This window comes from Engystomops pustulosus, chromosome 8 (assembly GCF_040894005.1).
Source record: "Engystomops pustulosus chromosome 8, aEngPut4.maternal, whole genome shotgun sequence".
NCBI classification, from domain to species: domain Eukaryota; kingdom Metazoa; phylum Chordata; class Amphibia; order Anura; family Leptodactylidae; genus Engystomops; species Engystomops pustulosus.
The window spans coordinates 78,068,175-78,085,128 of record NC_092418.1 but is presented as its reverse complement, the minus strand read 5'-3'; the positions used below and the strand labels follow the sequence as shown (position 1 = coordinate 78,085,128).

General features: G+C 41.3%; 1 protein-coding gene across 3 annotated transcripts in view; it reads right to left on the bottom strand.

The window, feature by feature from the left end:
* The window catches only part of SPAG16 (sperm associated antigen 16), a 666,704-nt gene that overhangs the window by 300,084 nt on the left and 349,666 nt on the right, over nucleotides 1-16,954 (bottom strand). For all 3 annotated transcript variants that reach the window (XM_072121363.1, XM_072121365.1, XM_072121364.1), the window contains exon 12: nucleotides 15,415-15,600. In XM_072121363.1, coding sequence (XP_071977464.1) covers nucleotides 15,415-15,600 — 186 coding nt within the window. The remainder of the gene's footprint in view (nucleotides 1-15,414; nucleotides 15,601-16,954) is intronic.

The following is a 16,954-nucleotide window of genomic DNA, read 5'->3' as shown; positions in this document are numbered from 1 at the left end:
CAATCCCCTTAAGTTTCAGTTTTGGATAATGTGTTTATTAGAATGAATTTGGAAAGATCGGATAACAGTTGAACCCGTATAAAGCTCTATCAGGCCTAATGATCTGTCCATTTGGTTAAAAAAAAACATCACCACTTTGTATTTTAAAATTCTTGATTCTTTGTTCAGTCAGATGATAAGTGTGGTCAAAGGTATTCGGTAGCTTATCACTCTCTATGTGCCTTAAAGAGGACCTGTCACCACCCCAGACTTCCCAAACTGAACATACCGGCATGTAGGCGCTTGTATCATGATTCTGGGGCACTTGGAATTTTCGTTCTAGCCCCCTCCGTTCCCGAGATATGCTTCCCGTGATCTGACGATTCCGAGGTCTGTATCGTCAGAAAGGAGGAGCTGCAGCACGGGTGGGGGGGGTGTGAGTATTCTAAAATATTCTGACACCATCCAATCAGCGTCGGATGGTGTCAGCTAAGAGTGAGGGCGCGCTGAGCAGCGGCTGCGTGCTCCCGGCATCATGTGTCTGCAGTGCCGGGAGCGCGCAGCCGCTGCTCAGCGCGCCCTCACTCTTAGCTGACACCATCCGACGCTGATTGGATGGTGTCAGAATATTTTAGCATACTCACACCCCCCACCCGTGCTGCAGCTCCTCCTTTCTGACGATACAGACCTCGGAATCGACAGATCACGGGGGGCATATCTCGGGAACGGAGGGGGCTAGAACGAAAATTCCAAGTGCCCCAGAATCATGATACATGTGCCTACATGCCGGTATGTTCAGTTTGGGAAGTCTGGGGTGGTGACAGGTCCTCTTTAACTACTGTTTTGTTCTACTAAAGCCCAACTTAGATTTACTTATTAGTATAATCTTCCTTATCACCATTTCTGATACACATTCTTAAAATAGTAAAAATAGAGGGAAAGAGCCGTGTGGTCTCAGCATGTCTGTCATCAGGAATACTTGACATGAACCATTCTGGAGTTTCGTCTTAGAGTACAACGTTCCTCTGTGATTCCTATAAGAAATATATAAACAGGCCAGGCTGCATACAGCTGCTCTATAGTCACCACTCAAACCTGATTGGCTGCAGCACAATAGAGACTGGAAGTCAGTTCAATGCAAATGTCTAACAAAAGATGCTAAAAAATTGTTGTTTTATATGGAAGTAGGTACTAAAACACTTACATTGGAGATCCATTTATGATCACTTGATTTTTTTCAGAAATAAAGTAATCTCCATTGTTCAACATATATTTTACACAATCAGCAAATTATAGCAATGTACCGTATATGCTCAAGTATAAGCCAAGTTTTTCAGCAAAATTTTTGTGCTGAAAAAGCACCACTCTGAGAGTTTATTATTTTTATGTGCTGGGCAGGGGGGCTGTCATTTTTTGCGACTTTTGATGGCGTTTTCATTGCTTTAATTTTTAGGACTGTGCGACCTTTTGATCATTTTTTATTAATTTTTTTTTGTTTTTCAAGATGGCAAAAAATGCCATTTTCAACTTTGGATGCTATTTTCCATTACGGGGTTAAACGGAGTGAAAAAACGTTATTATATTTTGATAAATCGGGCATTTTTGGACCTGGCAATACCTAATGTGTTTATGATTTTTACTGTTTATTAATATTTATATCAGTTCTAGAGAAAGGGCGGTGATTTGAATTTTTAGGTTTTTTTATTATAATTGTTTTTAAAAGTTTTTTTAATTTTTACTTTTACTATTTTTCAGACTCCCTAGGTTACTTTAACCCTAGGTTTTCTGAAAGATCCTACCATATACTGCCATACTACAGTATGGCAGTATATGGGGATTTTACTCCCCATACATTACAATGTGCTGGTAGCTGTTACCGGTAAACAATGTGCTGCAATATGCAGCAAAGACTTACCGGCTATGGAGAGGGCTCGGCTTGCAAGCCCTCTCCATGCACCAGGACCCGGCGTGCGCCGTACTAGTACGACGCGCGTCGGGAAGGGGGTAATGAAAGAACCATGTGTTGTTGGAGAAAGTTCTGATACACACTTGCATTTACTCTGCCATGTAAGCTGTGTGAGAGGTCCAACTCCTGTTGCAGAAAACATTCCCCAAACCATGACACTTCACTACCTTTCACTGATTTCTTTAAACACTTTGCGTGTATTCTTTCCCCAGTTTGTCGATGAACATAATGTTTCCCATCAGATAAATAAATTAAACTTGCTTTCATCACCAAAATGAACTGTGAACCACTTTTCCTCTGTCCGCACAACATACTCACAGCAAAGGAAAGTCTAGTCTTTTAAATTCTTTCTGCTAAAGAAAGGTTTGCTCACTGCAGAGTGGGCTTTCAGTCTCAAACGTTGTGACATAGTAGGAGGAGATGGATCCTTACCCTCTTCAATGCTGAACTAACTGGGAACTGCAATGTATTTCAGAGACAACCAGCCTTCCGTGGGAGACTTGAATGAGTTTGTGATGTGGTATTCATTGTTCTAGAATTCACAGACAACCAACCTCTTGCTATGGCTGATAGGGCCACCCCCTTGGCCTTTATCTGAAAAACCTGCTCCCGGAATGTTTTAATCATTTTGGTACGGCACACCATTCTTGCAAGTCAGAGAAAAATGAAAAGTTAGGCTGTCAGTTAAATAGGGTTTGTCAAAATGTGGACAGAGCCAGGGGTATTTGAGGTAACCCATACAGTTTGGCTGGCTATGGGGCTGACAAGTTCCATGAAAATCTCCTCTTGATTCTAGGAGGGCTTCATGAATCTGGCTTGTAGTTACCCTCCATTATTAGACCTTTTGCTTTCTCTATAAACCATTTCAATCATTTGAGCATAGATATACAGTAAATACAGGAAGAATGTGTTTAGTTTTTGCTTTGCCTGCATTCTTTTTTGCCAGTTTTATAGATCTCTCTCTAGCAAGTGATAAAGGCCTAAGTGGTATCCAGATATTTTACTGACTTGTCATAACTTTGCTGAGTATTGAATGACAGGGTCTTAATAAAGTTTTCAATCTTCTGTATCCCAAGATTAGAATTTACACTGCACAACTTTCAACATGATTCATTGGCATTCAGCGTCTGATTCATAGTGGAAGAGCTGTTACAAGAAGACAGTCGTTTATTTTGCCAGAAGAGGAGTCACGTGGTTGCTGCGGGACTCGGTTCTATCTGCAGGTGGAAAATATGCCAAAACAGCAGAGCAGTATGAGCTGTAAGTTGACTTATTCCTTATGTATAATGTCTATGTTATCAGACTTCTCCAGACCTTCCTTACTCCAGAATTCCATGGTAAATGTAGCTGTCTAATTAAACCCCGTCAAGAAATCACCGACAAATGGAAGTCACATCCGGCTTATATATAATGCAATTTGTATGCCACAACTTGTCACGTAATATAATACAAAAAGGCAAAACTCTTGCTACCCAAACACAGCATAAAGTTTCCAGGTCTAACTAACCCAGATTACATTGTTTTGATGACCATGCTAACAAGGAAACGGCATTAGTGTTATACTAGATCCAATTTGTTTGCAGCAAACAGTAATGCAATGCTACAATGCCAGCGGCTCTTTTTCAGATAACCCCACTGTTTCCCAGAAAATGTCTATTTGTCTTAGCTCAGGAAGACGCTTGTTAAACACTTACAAGAGACACATAAGAAGAAGAACAAAGCTCCTACGCGTCATGTAATGGAGGAGATTTGGAGCAGAGCGGGCAGCTTGTAAGCCGCTAACATTAAATATGCGTTCTAAGGAGCCATGTTTTAGCCTCATGTACAACACTTCTGATTAGCGCTGATTGGCTACGCTTGTCCACAGCAGGCTCCTAATGAACAGCAGTTACAATGATCATGATTTCTATTAGCAGAAGCCTGCGAGATACCGTCCTCAGCCTCCCAATATGCATTATGGCTTCATCTATTCATCTGTTTAAACTTGAATAAAACTGTTAAATGGGCAACACCAAACTTTCCATGTGATGAGACTACCTGGTAAATCATAGAACTATAAATCACTTCATGTCATTTCCAGGATTCTAAGTAAAATGACACAATGATATTCCTCCAGTGCTCCCTATAAATCACTGCCCCACTTTCAGGATGCCTTGAGTCATGAGGTGTTTACCGGGACATAACAACAGTGGTAGCAGCCATAGCAGTGGCAGGGGGCCCCATCACCTGACCTAACACAATAAAAGTGGAAGATGTGCACCTTTATTTACATATTATGCTGCATTACGTATATAACATATATGTGATGTATATATGCTGTATCTGTGATCTGCATATGCTGTATGGTGTTTGTTATACTGTAATTGTGTATATTTGCTGTACGTTTGTATATGGCAAGTTATCAGTGTGTATATGCACTATATGAGTACGCATGAGTGCATAAATTGATTATTTTTATAATTTGAAATTGTAACTAGCATGAGTGAGTATAGAAATAAGTATATTTTTAAGTGTTAAGGGGGGGGGGGGTCCCCATTTAGAAGACTGTTATGGGTCCCTGACTCTTGTAGTTATGCCCCTGGGTGTTTAGTTTATTCTCCATAAGGAGAATAATTCCCTTACTGACCTATGTCTATCCAAACCAGATCCCTAAACTAAAAAGATGGAATACCAATAAAATAGTGCTTTCTACAGTAGGGTTTCTATTCCTTTTGCAAGAGACTTACTTGTTTGGATATTTTTCCACATCACCTTACAAGTCTTTCTGAAAGTTGATTTTATATGGAAGCAAACAGCATTTGGGTGAATCAAGACACCTTATTGTTCACATTGCAAACCAGTGATGTTGCTTTTCTACTTGCAATTGTTGACATAGCACTGGAGAAATAGTTTTCCTTTTCCCAACCTGAAAAACTTTTTGCATATTCTTTACCCATATTTCTCATGAGAGGATGCATAGACTTTAAGACTGTGCTCCTGGCTAGTAAAATAAACAGAATATACACAAACACCCTTTCTTAGATTGTCGATTTCCTTTAACTGGGTATTCCCACGAAGACAAGATTCTTAAATGGCATCTACCACCAAGATGAAGGACTGTAGGGCTCCATAGGTGTTAGTGGAGTCTGGAGCCCCAGAGGCTCATTTGCATACAGTATTTCATCCTGGTGGTAGATGTTCTTTTAATATAATCAGGATAACAACAAAACACACATTCTCTAATTCACAGTTATTAACAAAAATACGGCATTTGACAGATATAATTGCAACCTGTCTAAATCAGTTCTGGTGTTTACAATTTTGGTTGCTCTCGGATCTTATCATTAATCTTCTAACTTGTATGTCTGGACATGGCAGATCTTTTCATATACAGCTTCTCCTGTCTGCACACTGCAGTGTGATCTCTGGCCCTCCCCCTCATTACAAGACAAGCTCACACACAGATACTCACAGAAACTTGCTGCCGACAAGCAGCAGCATGCACAAACTTACTCTACAAGCTACAGGCAAAATAGGGTCTTTACAGCAGGGGAAGGAGGCATATAACAGAGATGACAGTGTGTGTTATAGGTGAATTATTGTGTTATAGGTGAGTGTCATTGTGTGTTTCTATCTCATGGATCTTATTTCTCATTTCTGATGTGTCTCATCTCTTTGTGTCAGATACTTGCAAATGTTCAGAAGCTAAATGAAAGTGTATATAAACCTGTACCCTGATAACCTAAGCACATTTTCAGCAAACAGGGATCATAATCTGTCTGCTTAGATAGTCCCCGTCCACATGGGAATTTTACCCTAACCATCACTGATTTAAGGAGCTAAAACATCAATAAAACTGAGTAAAATTGTAAAGTAAAAGGGTTAAAAATTATCTTTATTGTGTAAACATCACTAGGGGGTTATAATTTGGGAACTTTCTTTCATGGACAAACCCCTCTAAATAACATGTCAACACCTGCCTTCTGTGGACTCCAGCTGCCATCAAAATCCATTATGATAAACCAAAGGCATGTACTCATAGATCCAGGCACCAAGACTGTGGCAATATTTTTATATTTGTTATCCATGGGCTTTTTCCTTCTTGAACCAACTTTTAAAATTATGGTAATGAGCCTTAAGGGCTACTAAGGCAGTTCCCAGAGGCCCTCCACACTCCCCCTCTGCTCCTGTTTGGCGCTTCCTCGTCCCTCTGCCTGATGTAATTTTACTGCAGCAGAGGAAATTTCAGAATACAGTGGGAGGATAGAAGTGCTCCGGCACATTGTAACAGCCTGTGAATCTGTAGCACAGAGACGCAGCAGTATTTTAAAAGCAATACTGCTATTTTATTAGCAGTATTTTAAAAGTAGATGTAAGAAGGAAGGAGGCCATGGATAAAAATATAAGATTACCGATTACAGTCACGGTGCCTGAATCTATGAGTAAATGTTCCTGGTTTATCCATGCTTGATTTGATGGAAGATTTCCTTTAATGCATTAAAAAATGCTACCCTTTAAGAACAGGCAGCATAATTCTCAATGTAGGGAATATTAACCAGACCACTATCATTGCAATCATCCTAAGTGAACCACAACTGATTGGAAACAATGGAATGCAAAATGCATACTGGAAAGCTTTATGAGTTGTAATTTTATAGAAAATGATGGTACATTGTGTACCATGCTCAAAAGAGCAGCGCAGAATAGAGGGTGACTCCTTACCTGCCATTCACTCCAACTGCCCGGATGGCACGAAAGTCCAAGCGTCAAATTGTCGAGCATATTTTGTTCCATCTCTAACAAAGGGTTTCCAAAAAGTGGACCAGAGAGCCAGGGCCGGCTCCAGGTTTAAGGAGGCCCCTGGGCGACAGAGCCTCAGCGGGCACCTGTGCTCCTTACCTCCCGAAATTTGCATAAAATTTCCTTCCAACATAGTATAATAACCCCATTAGTGCCCCCACCTCCCCCTCACATTGTGATACCAGCTCTGTGTTTAGGCTTGCTGTAGCATGTGAATTACACATGCTGTACTGCGCAGGCAGCAGAGCCATGTCCTGCTTTCTGAGGATGCTCAACCTCCTGCTGATGGCCCTTGATCCTCCACCCACCTCTGTAAACTAGATTCCAGCACGGTGATGTGTCACCTCCTCTAAGCCAATCCTATGGCCTGTGTCGGGGCATTGACATCGCTTTGCTGGTTAACAGGTGTGGGGGGCTATGGAATCATTGGCACAGAAGTGGCAGGGCACTGATATTTGATTATTGCTACTTCTATTACTTTCTATGATTATCATTATCTGCTATTTATAGAAGTCTTATAGTGCTAGATCACCCCTTTAAATATCAGCAATATTGGAAGCTAGGTATTAGAAAAGATGGCATTCTAGCAACATTGATGCCTCTATACCATTGGTGATGAAAGAATGACCCCGGATGGTTTTATAGGAGATAAATATTGCGACTACATTTGGAGACTATTACAATAATAAACAAGGAAGTTATGAAATGAATAATTACTTCATGGAACTTGTTAAGAAATGTAAAAATGATTTTGCCTGGTCCTGAGGCCCTCAGACATCCGTAATTCCTCTAATGGAATAATGAGATGACAAGTCTTCATCTCTTGCTCCAGATGGTTTAAAAGTGACTTAGAGTATTACATTATGACAGTAAGTATTTATTAGGCACGTCTGTAGGTATTTTCCTTTATTGCTCTCTTTCCATATGAGATTTTTATTCCAGTTCAGAACCCTGAACTCCTATTTTACAGAAGAGACATGGAGCACACACGACTTACTCCCCTCTGTGCTAATTGTATACCGCTCAATGGAGAACTGACGGCATTCTACAGCGGATGTAAATTAGCTTAAATACTTAATTCCGCAATCTGCAGTCGTCTTAACAAAAGCTTGTTTGCATATTCTGCCTGGCAGTAATCTGAAAATGCATGTCTGTAATTAAACGGTCAGGCTTTCATGTCAATGTGCAGCATTTGCGGTTTTTATTTACCTCATTACCCAACTTATTAAACTGCTGCTAGTCATCATGCCACTTACCTACTGTATTCTACCTATGCTGTCTTCTACATTGAGTGGTGTACATGGTGTGTACAGTGGTGTACATGCTGTACAGGTCCAGATAATGAGGTTGTAAATGCACTGGAATAGTGTATATGTGCAACATCCCCCACCAGGGCATAGCCTTTTCTTTGGTGGCTGTAGACAGCGGGCAAAGAATACCTGAGTGGCTAGCTAGTGAGGCCTTGGGGATGCTGTGGTCACAGTGCTTGGTATGGGAGCCGGAGGGCTGTCTTACAGCCTGGCAAGTCTACAGCAGGTGGTGTGAACAAGAAATATGGAGGGAGAGGCTGATGCAATGGTTTCTCCCTGGGGCAACCACTCAGGCATGTAGATAAATCCCTGGATGATGGAGGTTGGGGAGATTACACAGAGGGACGTTGTGCAAATCAACTCACAGTTCTTTATTCAACTTTAAACAGCAGGCAGTGGCCAAACAGTAGCAGGAGATTCAGCAAGCTGGAATGTTGAGGGAGGTAGCTGGTCCACAGAAAGGTTGCTTTCAGCCTGGTAGTAGCTTCATACTGGGCTGGAAGAGATGGATCTGAGTCCAGATGGTGGATCTCGGCTCTGGGACTTAAATCTCCTGATTTGCCCTAATGTGTCAGGCAGCTGGCCTTGACACTCCTGCTTCCTGGTATCAAGACACTGACTGGTGCTTCTCTGCAGGAGCTGCACTCTCCTCTGGTTGCTTTGCTGGCAAGAGTCTCCCTCTCTCCTAGTTCTGACTCTGCAGACTGACTTCTGAACAAGGACCATGTGCTCCCGCCCACCAGGTGTATATATACTCCCTTGGTCAGGATTTGTCAGCGATTGAATACTTCTGCCTGTCAGAGACAACACAGTGATTACATCATTCTCTGTAGCAGTCCATAATAAGGGGAAAGCGCTGGGGCAAGCACAGGATTGACAGAGCCTCATTATGATAATTTTATAATGGTTTTTCAGCAAAACCACTCAGTTCAAGGATTAAACAAGATATGTTTCTGCATCAGTGTAGATACAGCATTTTCAAGGCATGCTGTTCATAATGCATAAAAGCAAATAGTAGATTTCCTTTAACGTTCATGTTCAAGAGGTCTAAGAAGCATTTTTTTTCCTCTAAATTCTGAATACATTTCTAAATTTCATCCCAGTTTGATCCATTTGATTACCATCAATTAATTTTTAAGTATACACTGGTAAGGAATCTTTGAGATTTCACAAAAAGATTCATATCTTTTGCATGGCTAAAATGAAGGGGTGACAAATTTCCATCTCTCTGATGATATATTGAAGAGCATAGCCAAAGTTTGCCCACGTACCAAAACACCTTGCACAGCTACCTTCCCGCTTGCGGAGGAAGATGCCCACTACAAATGTCTGTAGTTACCCACAATAAAATTTTGACCTTTAGTTACAGCTTTCCCTATTCAATATGGTAATGTGGGCTTGTAACATAATATGAGATAGTACAGGGACCTGAACTAATAGAGATTATGAAATGAAAAAGAGATATGTTACCCATGTGATGTCATAATAAAAATGTCTTCATAAAAAAAAGCTGCATAAAAATAACCAACTGTGCAGAAACCAAAATAGAGAGTGCTTTTCTTCATAAACACATGCGTCTGTGATGATTGCATAGGCTGCAGTCAACCAATAATTCATTACAATCTGAAGCCTGACCAATACATCTGCTTGAGACCACCTTAAGGCTTCATTCCCACGACCAACCAGATCCCGGACGAACACAGGGGCAGGAGGAGGAGGTGAATTGGGTGAGCGCTCTTCATCCATACATAGGTAGATGAGTGGCCAGGCAGCAAATCTGCCCAAATATAGGAAAAGTCCTATAATTTACTGTGCAACCACCCAACTTGGTGGTGGTGCAGTGACGCACCATGTACTCACTGTCTCCTGGAGCCATAGAAGTTTATGGTGGCTGTGATGTGGTTACAAATCATACAACCAGATGACAGCCCCCAAAATGGGTGTGTGAATGCACCCTTACATGTGTATAAGTTTTCTTATCAAACCCTACTGCTAACATACTGCCCTTGTACAATATCCATAGGCCCACTCCATGCCGCATATTTCCTGCAAGTGTTAATCAGTAACCATTCTGTAAAAGAGGAATTAGGTATCCTCCCTGATATATGTCTAGTAATGGTCCAGCATTTATGCCCCATTCTCTTGTCAGTCTGTAACAACACAAAGCAGTATTTGTATGAGCAATCTATTAGACTCTGTGCCCTGCAGGATAATGGCATCTTCAAAGACCACACATAGGGGCAGGTACTTGTATCCTGATGATGGCTCAGCACTTAATGCTCTCACACTGTCCTTCCCGCAGAAAGGTATTGCTTCATCACCTTTGTAGTTAGGACAGATCACAGTAGTTGTTTTTTTGATGAGGTTACTGCTTTCATGCAAAAAAAAAAAGGTTGACTTGAAAGCAGAAAAATAAAAAAAAGGAAACAGTAACAAAGTCAAACAGAAGCCAAATGTACCACTTTGTCCAGATTGTGATCCTTCATCCTGGGTATGAGTCATCCTATCATTATTTTTATCAGGGTATAAAGAGGTTGGTGGTTTTAGGCAATCTAGGTCTTCAGAAAACAAACAGATTCATGGCCCTGGTGATAATTCTGTCTTTAGGAGTCCATTGGGAGGACCTACTCTATAAATTACAGCTATTACTGCAAGAACACTTTTTCAAAGAAAGTTGTCAATCACTTAGTAAGACCTTCTAGTTCCCTTGAAAACTAGACATTTAGTTTTAAATAAATGTTTCTGAAATTAGAGGAGACAATTATTCAGATTTTAAGTGAAATTACTGTGTTTGGAGTTCATTAATTTGTCTTTAATAACACATTCAGGAATTATTAAACCTTGGACTTGCAGACAATTGGTTTTCAAAAACGAAAATGCAATTAAAAGATCACTAAAATATGGTGTCTAGAAATAAAACATACATGAATCTGAGCCTACACATATACACTCACCGGCCACTTTATTAGGTACACCTGTCCAACTGCTCCTTAACACTTAATTTCTAATCAGCCAATCACATGGCGGCAACTCAAGGTGATTTGAGTGCCTTTGAATGTGGCATGGTTGTTGGTGCCAGAAGGGCTGAACTGAGTATTTCAGAAACTGCTGATCTACTGGGATTTTCACGCACAACCATCTCTAGGGTTTACAGAGAATGGTCCGAAAAAGAAAAAACATCCAGTGAGCGGCAGTTCTGTGGGCGGAAATGCCGTGTTGATGCCAGAGGTCAGAGGAGAATGGGCAGACTGGTTTGAGCTGATAGAAAGGCAACAGTGACTCAAATCGCCACCCGTTACAACCAAGGTAGGCAGAAGAGCATTGTTGCTGATGATGTCCATCCCTTTATGACCACTATGTACCCAACATCTGATGGCTACTTTCAGCAGGATAATGCGCCATGTCATAAAGCTGGAATCATCTCAGACTGGTTTCTTGAACATGATAATGAGTTCACTGTACTCAAATGGCCTCCACAGTCACCAGATCTCAATCCAATAGAGCATCTTTGGGATGTGGTGGAACGGGAGATTCGCATCATGGATGTGCAGCCGACAAATCTGCGGCAACTGTGTGATGCCATCATGTCAATATGGACCAAAATCTCTGAGGAATGCTTCCAGCACCTTGTTGAATCTATGCCACGAAGAATTGAGGCAGTTCTGTAGGCAAAAGGGGGTCCAACCCGTAACTAGCATGGTGTACCTAATAAAGTGGCCGGTGAGTGTAGTATGGCTAATGGTACTTCGCCGTAAAAATTTGGGCTTATTCACACAGGGGTTTTTGTTTTACTCCGTATGCTATCCTGACAGCACACTGACAGTTTATTTTCTATGTGCTTCTTCACACTTCAGTTTTTCTCCACTGATCCATGTTGCCTTGAAAAATTTTTAGAACCTGTGGAATTTTTTTCACATTTGCAGATGACAGAAAATAGAAGTCTATGGGGTGGATTCATTAATCTCCTACACCAGATTTGTGCAAAAATTAAAAAAACGCCTTACGACACATTTATTAAGGCTTTTAAACAATTTTTGGCACTTTCCCAAGCCCTAAGTGGTCTCTAAAAAGGAGTACCAATCATAATCAGTTCTCCATCATAAAAAGGACTGTGCAAAACAGACATGTTTATCCATTGTCATAGTTTATCCTTCATACCCCTTTATGCCCCCTATGGAATAATAATGCCATCTTGGTTCACCCCTGACTCATATGTTTAGTGCACCCCATGCCCTTTTGTTACTGTAGTGCCCCCTACCTTTAAGCTAAATGGACACTTGTTCCCTATTCAGGTTAGTTCCCTCCTTTACATTTTTGTTTTATTCTGCTTCCCCTCCACCCCCACTCATATTTCGGCCACATGCCTTTCCCTAATAACTCCATTCACCCCTCAGCTGTTACTGTGTCATAGGCAAACAAATGGTCCCTCAGCAGCAAGTATCAATTAAATAGATACCAAAATATTATGATGTTTCATGAATTAATTGATTTATTCACAAGTGTAATACAGCATTTGGGCATAATCTATGCAAGGTGTCTTGTCAGCCTATATATGATGAGCAGGGGCAGCTAAAATGAACTCTTCTGGAGGGCAGAGAGGTGTCATAGGGCGGTCCATCATCACCCGATAGTCTCTCTTCCTTAACCTAAGTCCGTGGTCATACAGATTTAAAAGAAGTAAACAAATAATTATACTCACCCTTTCATTGATCTGCTAGTGGTGTTTCTCCTATGCACTTGGTGCTAAGGTACAGTAAGGTGCCCAGCACTAATGACGCTGATGCTGAGAGCACTTATGTGAATAGTGGCAAAACAGGGAGTGTATTACTCGCTCCTCTGCCACAGCCCAAGCACAAACAGGGCTTGGAGCTCCCCAGCAGCTTCCATGGGGCCCTTTCACTAGTGGGGCTTGAGTCTAGTCAGCTGTCAGCCTACTTCTGGCTTGTGCAGTGTGTCAGAGGACCCGTGGCAGTCTGCAGAAATCGGCAGATCAGGAACTGTGACAACCACTGGTCCACCCTGTGGCCTGGTCACGTTACGCCACTGCCCAGTGGATTATTAACATGTGAAACATGCTGTATACACCCCTTTCTGTTAGACCGATTCAGCACATAAACACTACATTTGTCAACAGCAAGGTTCCAGCTACAGGAGCAGTTGCAGGTTGTAATGGGTATACAAACAAAAGGCTAGGAGGGGGTGAGCAGATTAACCTGAGTGCTGGAACCCAACCAAGGATCACATGAACAGGACACCCTTTACAAAAAAAGGTAAAATCTGCTATATCAAGTGATATCACAGAACAGGCACAGCTCAGACCGGTGACCTGTGAAGCAGTTAATTAACCTATGGCAATGTCATACTAGCTGTAACATTGACAAAAAAGGAACTAGAAGCTACACTTAAGCACAAGTTGGAAGAGGTTAGAGCGTTTTCAGTGCCTAGCGCTTAGGACACATTACTGCTGGGGACAATCTGGACTGTGCTGTGAGACAGATTTAAACTTGTTTTTCTTGTTTAACCACTAGTTGTGGACATAGGACATTTGTGTATTTCTCCTAAATTACAATAGTGTATTTTACACTTATATTTTAAACATAAAGAAATGCTTTCAAATACTTGAAATGAAGTCGATTTCCAATCTAGAGCTGTCATGGAGATCTCATCATGGCACCATGGCATGAATAGGACTTTAGGAGTTAAATTATCAGAGGCAGCGGAGACATAAACAGCGCCAATGAATGGGGCCTATGTTAATATTCGCCAAGGATAACCTGTTTCCTCATCAATCGTGAAAGGCAGCTTTAAAGTCACGCCGCAATATGTATTGGTGAGATGCAGCCCTGGCAAGAAATGGCATATTTGTTGTGAAGGAGCTGTGCGTTATCATACTATGAAATGAGCTCCTTGATGAAATACGACATTCTTTTCAGCTGCTGAGGAGAGAGATTACGCTCACTAAGGCAGTTATTTAGTGGCGATTTCTTATTTACTGTTTATCACTGCCTGTTGGAAGAGAGACAGTTGCCGGTATGGCGGTGATATGCTGCCGAGCATCTCTGGTATTTTAAAGTTTTATTATGTTTTCTCACAATCTTCCATTTGATGGATGACACTTACAAGCTCCCTCCTGAACGTCTTACTGAGAAGAGGCAAGAGGAGAAAAAGGTCATTGCGGATTTGAGCCATTTTAACCTTTGCTGTCAGAAAGCATGACACAGACTTGCTACTTATGAGTGAGGCTGTGACTGCATTATCTAAAGATAAGAATCCGGAGAGTTATCATGAACTAAGAACCATTATACTAGTTGGGCGCAAACTGCAAAAATAAGTTCAGTAGCTAAATAGGACCGACCATTAGAGTTTACTCGGAAACAGGCAATTGAGAGATTAAAGGGGGCAACTCACCTGTATTAGAAACAACCGCATGGTCTGTGACAAGAGGAGATACCGGGGCTCATTTACTTAGGGTAGGGCGCTGCACTTTACTCAGAATGTGCACCTTTTTCAGGGCTAAAATCGCTTGCACAGGTATTTAATAAGTGTCTGCGCAGGTGTCTTCTTGTGGCGCAGCTGCGCTGGCTTCCATGCAACACAAATTAGAGTGTGTGCCGTTGAACGGTCCAAGTGATTTGGACTGAGCGTGTTTTTTAACTTGCACGCTGCATTATAGACTCCGGTGACCTTCTAAGTAAATGTGCCCCACGATTTACCGATTGTGTGGTCTCTTTTCCAATCTCCCCCACCATTGAGGCCAGTGTCGGGTGGAAGGGGGTTGACATATATTGACTGTATTTCCCAGACTGAACACTGCCCTGGGACCCAGGCTCATGACATCAAAGTTACCTATGGTTGTGATCATGCAGTCGGTACAGGTAAGAAGTCACCCAAATTTGACTCACCAAATTTGGCTCTAAATCTGGATTCCAACATAACATTCAGTTCTAGAAATATGGCCAACATACGTTTCATATTTCATGCCTATCTAAAGCCTACCCATGGATTTGTCACAAATGAACTCTTCCTGTTCAAGTCACTGTCAAGTACAACAATTAAAAATTGAATGTCATACTCCAATTATTAATTAATTGAGTAGATGACCCCTTCAATGTTACGATTCATTGTTCTACAGAACACAAACCATACCGGTCTAACAAATGCTCCTTGAAATACAGGAATATGTAATAACCTAGTTCAGTTTACTTGCGTATATTAAGAAGATCCTGTTGCTTAACCCCCTGTTGTTTGTTTACATTCATTAATGGACCAAATTTACAGGATGTTTAAATAAAGTTGGTTCAGCGTGGATGACATGCATGCAGTGATGATCACCTAAAACATGAGGAAAACATAAACACTTTATTATTTGTCAGAAAATACCTGTTTAGATCCCAGATTTTGCTGTTGTTATCCAGGGAACAGGAAGCCAGGAAATCTCCGCACGTGTGCCAGGAGCAGCCCCACACTGCATGTGTATGTCCTTCCAATGTCAGGATACATTCAGACTTGGCAAAGTCCCATATACGAACTGTCGAATCACCAGAACATGTTGCCAGCTTTGTGCCACTGAATGTCAAAGAATATAACGGACAAAATGTGAATATATAAAACAAAAAAAAGCACACTATAGTTATTTATCTGGCAGAGTACTGTAAAACATGAGGTTCTTCATTGTTATAAGTACAGAATATAGATAAGGAACTCATATAGTACTGAACTATACTTTATGCATAGTCTACACAAAAAGCAAATAAACAATAAATAAATCCTGTATTCGTACAACTATATACCTTCATAAGAGTGATATGCAAATCTATACAGGACCACATGGTATGAATTTGTTAGACTAACATATACAAGAAACCTAAAGATGCTCATCTGTACTTCATCCGCTCCTTAGATACATAAGTGCAAACTTCTTGGCTCTGTTTTATAACTTTACTTGAGTCCTCACCAACCTTTTAGGGCTTTATATATATTCAAATGTATTTGACATATAAAATGAGATGTTGAGAATCTTCTACAGCTTTATTATCACGGGCTGGACGAAATTACTATCTATCATATCTATGCAGACCAGTAACTCATCTTACTAGTTTATGCATGGGATCAAAATTAAAAGCAAGTCTTATTGTGCAGTTGAGAATAAATGGAGTTGCCAAACAATGACCCAGTATTTCTGTTCCCTTCTATCTAAACATTTTGGCTTGGATTACATAAAAACATGTACCACTTATGCCCACTGGGAAGCAAAAAGTCCTTCCTCTGTCAAGTTTGGGGATTTTATTGCGGATCCATTACTAAAGTTATCTTTTTTGAGGTTATCAGTACAAGGAAAATTGGGTTACTCTCGGGACACATATTCCAACATTTGCAATCCAACACTCCTCATAGTGTTCGGCTATCTTTGTCAGTTTAGTAGAGCTTAAAGGGGTTGTCCGAGTTTAAAAAAAATATATATATGTGGCCGGGAGCGGGCTGCCTAAAATAATAAAGCTGTACTTACCTTCCGGTGCCCTCCCCTATGCAGCGCTGCTGTCGCTCCGGTCCGGGTGCCATGTAAACAAACATGGTCGCCGGAGCAGCGCTGCATTCAGCTTCCGGCCGGCCGTGGCCGGGTACGCCTATCCGTCCCTATACACAGCATTGTGTATGGGGGCCGGAAGGTTGTCGTGTCCAGTCGAAAGCTGAATGCAGCGCTGCTCCGGCGGCCATGTTTGTTTACATGGCGTCCGGACCGGAGCGACAGCAGCGATGGATACGGGAGGGCACCGGAAGGTAAGTACAGCTTTATTGTTTTAGGCAGCCCGCTCCCGGCCACATATATTTTTTTTTCAAAACTCGGACAACCCCTTTAATACATTTTTATAAATGCACCTTTAAATATTCTCCCGTACACAACTGCTTTACTGTAAATTAA